General features: G+C 31.7%; 1 protein-coding gene across 1 annotated transcript; it reads left to right on the top strand.

Moving 5' to 3' along the window:
• The first annotated feature begins 2,188 nt into the window (after positions 1-2,188).
• Positions 2,189-6,488, top strand: LOC132747416 (luciferin 4-monooxygenase-like). Its single transcript, XM_060736794.1, has 5 exons — positions 2,189-2,357; positions 2,931-3,028; positions 4,337-4,481; positions 5,115-5,363; positions 6,019-6,488. The coding sequence occupies exons 1-5, from the start codon at positions 2,216-2,218 to the stop codon at positions 6,159-6,161; spliced, it is 777 nt and encodes a 258-aa protein (XP_060592777.1). The 5' UTR covers positions 2,189-2,215; the 3' UTR covers positions 6,162-6,488.
• Positions 6,489-8,117: the final 1,629 nt, after the last annotated feature.

Below are 8,117 nucleotides of genomic sequence, written 5' to 3'. Positions count from 1 at the left end.
AAATAGCCCACATATTATAGAGTAAAAAAAAAGAGTCTCTCCATAAAACTACTTTTCCTAATACGAACAGATCAAAGAAGTTTCATTTAACAAACTAAAAATATAATGTATACACACATAAACACATAAGGTAAAATAAAAAAGATATTACAGATACATCACATTACTCTACAGGTAGGTTCCACGTAAATAAGATCACGAAGAAGCGTGCAAGAGAAAAGATAAACGTCACAACCGGTTCAGCTCATCTCAAAGTAGAAATACAGACAGACACGCGCTCACGCATAAAAACAATAACACCGAAGACATTAGAAGTAAAACCCACCAAAAAAACAAGATAGCTAAGCTGGCAACTATATGTAAATCTAAGCGAAGACAACAGCTTTCCTAAACCAAAGCTGATACTTGATTCCTCACACCATATATGCAATATATGTTAGCAAAAGGAAAAAGAACTACATATTAATATAAAACAACATAGATAAAGATTCTTGTATATTCAGTATATATTTGGATTTTATACAATATTATGTTTAGAGGACATTATTCACATAAGACATGTCAACAGAGTGGTACTACGACAGCTTTCCCTCTTCTTTGCAGTCTCCTACCTCAATAGAAATACATTCGAACAACGAAATTTTTTAATATCTACAAACAACTCACAAATAACATATAACAGTGAAGACTATGATAGTAATCTCACACCGTGAGACATCAGTCTCAGATGTACTAGATGTTACACACTACTATGAATATTATCTAAGTAAGGCAAGTTTCGGTGACCTCCTTAAATCTCATTAAAAGGCGAAGTGGGAGTTGAAACCGATTCAACAGTAAGGCATATTAGACGACAGCACTCAATAGCGGAGATCACACTGTCTCAGACAATACACTGTTACTAACACTCTAACTTGGATTTATCTATACAGAATATATGGTTACATCACTTTCTCCAACTTAGAAAACACTCCTAACTTAATCGCTGGGATATCTTAGTTTTTACAAATCACAACAACACAAACTCTCTAAGAACCAGTCAAAGCACGCTGATCCACAACTGTACGCTATCTCGTAGACTATCACTCAATAATCTCACATAAGAACACAACCACAACTCACGACCACACCAGCTAACACGACACACTCAAAACAATAGAACCAAAAAAATATCCACTCTATCTCTCTCCATGACTAACAGATAGCATATAATAAATCAAAAATGGGCTAACATATCATAGAACCTTAAAATTACAAAAAAATATAATTGATTTACAAACCAGTTCATCTAACAATAAAAATAATAATTTACCAAATACAATACGTAATAAATATAAAACCAACTACACACACATGCAATCTCTATATATTATACCTAAAATATCAACTCATAATTTTAACTAAATATATACTGTAAACAAAAAAAAGTCTAATGGGAAGTCATTTCTTTATAGATTTATATTAATTTTACTTAGTTATACACAATGATAGACTACAGATAGCAAACTGTGTGTTTCCTTGCCACCGTCATATTCAACAAATAGCTACTGGAACATGATAATAGTGTATGAACAAATTATAGTTCATTTATGTACTACAAAAGTTTGATTATCATGAGAATTATAGACAACCTGACACGAATCTTAGACTCAGACTTAACGGGAAACCACTAAAAAGTAAATATCATAAAATACAAGGTAAATATCAATAAAGCATCACAGTAAATCATATCATAATAGAACCACTACATAATAATCATATCAATTATTCATGAAGGAAAATGTCATAATATAGGGTAAATGTCATAATATACATGGTAAATATCATAAAATACATTTTAGATATCATAAAATGCAAGGTAAGTTATCAAAACATACAAGGTAAATGTCATAATATAAAAGATTAATATCATAAAACAACGTAAATATCTTAAAATACAAGATAAGTATACATGAACAAGGCATATATCATAAATATGTTATTAGTTTCTAATCAACATAAATTAACATGTATATCATAAATAAAGGGTAAATGTATATAACTTATAGTGATATATAAGATAGATTCAAATTATAACACATTATATACAATTCATACATCATAAAATGTGAGAGAATTCCATATCTTAAAAGTTACCATACAAAACTCTGTTAAGGGTTATGAAATTGTTTATTTTAATTTGAAGCCAACAGTTATACAGACAGTTCCACCAATAATGGTCATGTTTGCCAAGTACCCGAAGGTAGCAGATTATGACCTCTCCTCCATCAAGGTTGCAGTTTGTGGAGCTGCTCCACTTAGTAAAGAGATAGAGGACATGGTGAAGGAGAAGCTTAAAATACCATGTGTTCATCAAGGTAACATGTAAAATCAAAAATTCAAAAATTTTGCTAAAACAAAATGACTCCAAGTTATTATACAATAATAATAGAATACTGTATAGGTCCAATGCCCAGTAAATTGTATCCTTCCGTAGCTTCACTTCTGAAGTGGCATGAATACAAAAATTATCCTCAAATTGTAGCTTATAGCACAGATGGCAGCGGAACTACCTACTTATGGGTGACTTAAGATTTTGGTTTATGTAGTGCTCCGACCAATCAATTACACTACATGAGGAAGGTTTTTTTGCCGAGGGGTTAAGGTTTTTTTTCTTTTTACCACTGCCCTCTCACCAATGAGGTTTGAGCCTAGTAAGGGACAGCTCGCTTGCAGAAGTTTATGTTCTACTCAGGTGCCTGCTTGTCCTACGATTAATACATGGAGGGACAAGTAAGGTCCTTCTCCACCAGTAAAGCTGGAAAGTTGCCATATGACCTTTAAAAGCCATGGTGTGACAGAAAATCCGACAAACATACAAACATAATTATACATAAGTAAATACATGTTTGTGAATGTTTTACTTAATTAAAGTCTTTGCTTATTTGTAGGATATGGTATGACAGAAATTGGTGTATCACATATAAATGGTAAGACAGAATTTAAACATAAATCTGTGGGCAAACGTCATTCACTTGTACAGATGAAGGTAAGTAGTCATAAAATAGTAGACTTCAACATTACTAATAGCTTGTTTCTTGTATAATTACATCTTTTTTGTTTTTTCATATTACATCGTAAAAATGTCAATTATTTTAACATTACTTTTTAAGTTATCGTTATTTTATTATTTTTTTTCCCAAAATTTTATCTAATAGCATTTAATCTTTTTAGCTCATCAGAGCACAATGGCATGAATATAGAACAACAAATTACAATCAGAATAAATTGGCAATATAGACAGACTACACATATATTTAATACCATTTTAACATATACTTACATGAACATGAAGGGGTTTGGTCCATATGACATGCCTCTCAACGAAGGGATCATGCTTTTGAGCTCTACTTGTGTCACAACCATGTTACTTCCATCATTTTGAAATCAGTGCTGGTTACTTTCATGATTAATATATAAACAAATTGCAAGAACTTGTTTCACTTTTAGCTATTCGAAGGTGTCAGAACTGTTGTTTCTACTTATTTTTCATGTAAGGAATTAGGAAAGTTGAAGTAACTGTACTTTATAGCTTTTTATATATAAATCTTTGTTTATCATGAAATAGAATATCAACAAAAACATGTTTTTATATCAAAAGTGTTGGGAATGAAATAAAACCACTTTGATAACTTTACATCCTTCTTTTTCTTTGGAAGGTCACTATGAGAATACAGTTGCAATATTTTGTGAAGTCAAATGGAAATCTAAAATTTTGTATTCTTCATAAAAGGCTATGTTGACTGTGATGTAATGGGAAAAGAATATTGGTGTTCAGGGAACAAAATATTTATGAAATGAATTGAAAGATCTGAAAAGGAGAAATAAGTAACAATCACATATAGATCAAAAATCTAAACCCATATTCATTCTGTCTGCTACTTGGAGATTTTGGAATATGCAGTATCTCTCTGTCCCATAATAACAGATTAACCCATAACCTGCTATATTTCTATAATGGATCTGTTCAGAACAGTCCATTCCAAGTTCAAGGGATTTCAATATCAAAACAAAAAAATTGAGCTGCCAACAGTACAGAGCCTGGTCAGACTGCACGGATGTGCAGGCTGGCCGGGCTCTATACTGGTGGCAAAGGCTGATCACTTTTGGTTCCAGCCGGTTAAGGGTTAAGAGACCTGACTCACGTCACTGTACCTTAAAGATCCTGTAACACTATTTTTTCATGGTTTTATTTCATAAATATGATGCTCAAATTAAGATTTGTGTGATTGATTGATTGATTTTCTTTAGACCGGGCGGTCAAGGATATTGTAAATGTATTTTGTTCCTTATACAGATAGTTAATGTAGACACTGGTAAACCATGTGGTGTCAATGAGGAAGGGGAGATTTGGATTAAAGGACCTCACATGTGTCTTGGCTATCTTAACAACGAAGAAGAAACTAAAAACTTCTTCACTGAAGATGGCTGGGCAAAGACAGGTATGGTTACAGATTTGTTGTACATTTTATACATATGTTTACATCAGTTCATGCAATAATGATAATGAGCACTGTCATTATTTGTGGTGTTTATAACTTTAAAATAACACCTGCTCAGTAGAGAGAGCATAGGATTTCTTAATGCAGGTATACCATGTTCCAATCCTTTGGCAAGGCAAAATTTCACTGTGACAATTAGTCTCTCACCACTTATTTAGAAATCATGTGCGATAAGTTAAGTGAGTCACTTGCAGAGAAATTGGTATTTACAGATACTGGTTAGTTATCCAGGAAATCAGATGAGGCATAAAAACCACTGTGGTTGCTTAATATTTGTATTTTATTTTCTGAAGACCTTGTTATATAAGTAACAGACAGTTCTAAATTTAAAACAATCCATTACAGAATACAACAGGCTAAGGTTTAATTTGTCATCTTCATGCAGTTATAGATTAACTCCTTATTAAATTTAATAGGAGTTAACCAGTTACTGCACTAAGGTGACAAAATACTGTTGACTTTTGTATAATTAGACATACAAACATATATAAAACATTATATTTATTTATATATTTTCACAATATAAACATTTTCAGGGATAAGAATAATTTTATATATGACAATTTCATGCAGGTGATATTGGTCGGGAAGATGAGGATGGTTTCCTGTTTGTTGTTGACAGACTGAAAGAACTAATAAAATATAAGGGTTACCAGGTGGCACCGGCCACACTAGAAGATATATTGTTACGTCACAATTCAGTGGCTGATGTGGGTGTAGTTGGGCTACCTGATGAGGAAGCTGGAGAACTACCCAGGGCATATGTTGTCAAGAAGGCAGGGAAAGAAGTTACTGAGGAGGAACTTGTTGATTTTGTCAATGGTAATGGTTCTGTTGTGTAATAAACTATGAATATAGCTGATCTTGTGAGCTAAGAAAATGTGTTACTTTGATGTAAAAAGTGTTTTTTACAACTTTTTCAAAAATATTTAATCATAGTAAGTTTATATACAAATGTGATTTGATTCGGGTAAACATCCTATGTTAAACCAGAACTGCAATACATACTTAAAGATGATATTCAATTGCTATTTAAACTACTGACCTTTAAGTCTGTTCTATTTTGCAGACAATATCCTTTCAAAAAATTAAATGAAAACTAATTTTTAAAGTAAGATAACAAACTCAGGCTAGGAAGCAAACATGTCAATGTTTATAATTATAGTAATCAAAACATTCTTTGAAATGGTTAACATACTTTTCCACAGCTGAAACAAACATCACTGGCACTCTATAAATAGCAATTGGGACGCTGTTTTGAAGAAGGCTTAACAGTGATATGATGCACTTTTCCAAGATAAAATTACTGTAATACTAAGTTTGAAACAACACGGAATTGTTTTCCAACAAAATAGTAAAAACTGACTGCCGCATTTAAATTTCTTATTAACCATAGATTGTTAGAAATTTTGAGCAAAACAAGTCGTTTATACAAATTTATTTAAATAGGCTCAAAGGTTGATTTTTTTGTTTGTAGGTCAAGTGGCGCCCCATATGAAGCTGAGAGGAGGTGTTGAGTTTGTAACAGAAATCCCACGGACTCTTTCAGGGAAAATTTTAAGAAAAACATTGAGGGAGAGAGCAAAAACATGGAAAGAACAAAAAGATGCAGCTTCTTGAATCTGTTATAGTCTACGATTTGTATGTATATATGTCAAAAACATTTATGAAGTACTTTCTGCAGATTTTAGTTTTCACAAGAAATATCTGTTAGAACTTTGACCCTAATGTAAGTTTATCTGAAAGTATAAACCATCAATATAGTGGATACAATTATACAAGTACATGTATTTTATTTAGTGGATAATAAAGTAGTACCATATATATTAATGTTTCATTCATACAATATGTTTGTTAAAACAAAACATGTTTACTGTGTATGATACTCCTAGGTAGTTTCACATTGTGTATGTAAAGAGATATATTTTAATAAATATAAAGACTTTTGAGTATTTTTGTTTTTTGTAAATTAGATAGCTATGACCTTGAACAATACAGTAAAAGTTGAGAAAATTGGATGCTAAGAAAATCCTAACTCTATAAATATCAGATGCTGTGAATGGTTCCAGATTTATCTCCTCTCTGAAACTATTGTATACTTCATTAACAATACCAGAATCTGTAAAAGCTGAATATCAGATCCATTTTGTACATAATATATCTCAGTGCATAAACAGCCATGTAAAATTTATACTATGTTGCTACAAGATGACTAAAGTTTGACTGATTGTTAAAGATGAAAGTCCTTTACAGGTAACACATGGAAAATAAATAAATCAGTGGATGTTTGTGGTTGCAGTTGTTTGTTTAGGTTTTACATTGTTATGGTCATATGTCGTATTTATAAAGATAAATACATGGTCAAGACTAGTGGATACTAAAGTAGAACCTCCTATTTTCTTTAAGCTATCAGGATACCTGCTTTAGTATGATTAAACTTCCCCTGCATATTAGAATCTATGTCAAAGTTTAAAAGGTAAAATGAAGTGATGTGCAATAGTGTGGTTTTTACCATATTATCTTGTGATCAACAACAAGAGGGACATGATGGTCATTCATCGCTCTCCTGAGCTGTATCACTAGAAAAGGTCAGTAATTCTGCTTTGAGAAGAATTTAGAAGTATTTTGAGCAATAGAAGTTTATGTAAATGACCCCTGAATGAAACCAATTTTGACCCCATGAACGTGATTTATATACATTTTGTAGGGGACCATAACGTATATGTTACATTTTTAATATCTAAGCTCTAGGCATTGCAGTTTCCGAGAAAAGGTTTTTAAGACAGTTCTTGCTACTATATTCAAGTCATATGTTAACTAAGTAACACCCAGGGCTGAACCATCCTTTCTAATTTGGTGAAAATCCACCAAATGGTTTATGAGGAGATGTTGAAAGAAATTGTGGACAATGAAGAACGTCGAGGATGGACAGCTTGCCATCATCAGAGCTGCATTACTGGTACTGGTACTGCAGTACGTACTGCAGTGATTTTGCAAGTACTGGTACTGGCACTGAATTACTCTTACAAAATTTTGCTACTACTGGTACTGGTACTGCATTACTGTCTTAAAAAGTGGTACTGCTACTGCATTACTAGGCAGTACTTTTTGTTTTTGATAAAAATAGCATCAATTTTTCTCATAAATTAAAGCTGTAAATTACATTATTTTATTTTTGTGAAAAAGTAAGGTATCATATCTATAGATAATTTGCTGCAATATTCAAATGTTAACATAGTATTCATCATTATGAAAAAATCACCAAAGACTAAGTAAAAATTAAATTGAGATAAACAGACTCATTTACTCTTTACCCCAAAATATCCATATTAAAATCTATTATTACTTTGTATTTACTAGTAAAAAAGCAAAATAATTACTAATTAATTGCTTCTATCCTAAATAATCCTATTTCAAGTGATATTGTTGGCACCATTTAAAATTGTTATTTACTTTGGTATAAATTGAACAGAGGTGTGAAAGGCAACAAAAGACTGTTGTGTTTTAAATGAAAGATGATTGCATTGTATTACAGTTGACTGGTTACTAAACAATAAGATATGACATGAATATAAT

Source organism: Ruditapes philippinarum, unplaced genomic scaffold, assembly GCF_026571515.1.
Source record: "Ruditapes philippinarum isolate M1 unplaced genomic scaffold, ASM2657151v2 ctg514_1_1_1_1, whole genome shotgun sequence".
Classification (NCBI taxonomy): domain Eukaryota; kingdom Metazoa; phylum Mollusca; class Bivalvia; order Venerida; family Veneridae; genus Ruditapes; species Ruditapes philippinarum.
This window is presented reverse-complemented; position numbering and strand designations above follow the sequence as displayed.

What these genes read in the sequence shown, in the direction of transcription:
- LOC132747416 (XM_060736794.1), top strand. Translation starts at nt 2,216, where the DNA reads ATGGTCATGTTTGCCAAGTACCCGAAGGTAGCAGATTATGACCTCTCC. An exon ending in AATACCATGTGTTCATCAAG is followed by an intron (nt 2,358 to 2,930) that starts GTAACATGTAAA and finishes GCTTATTTGTAG; the next exon opens with GATATGGTATGACAGAAATT. An exon ending in ACTTGTTGATTTTGTCAATG is followed by an intron (nt 5,364 to 6,018) that starts GTAATGGTTCTG and finishes TTTTGTTTGTAG; the next exon opens with GTCAAGTGGCGCCCCATATG.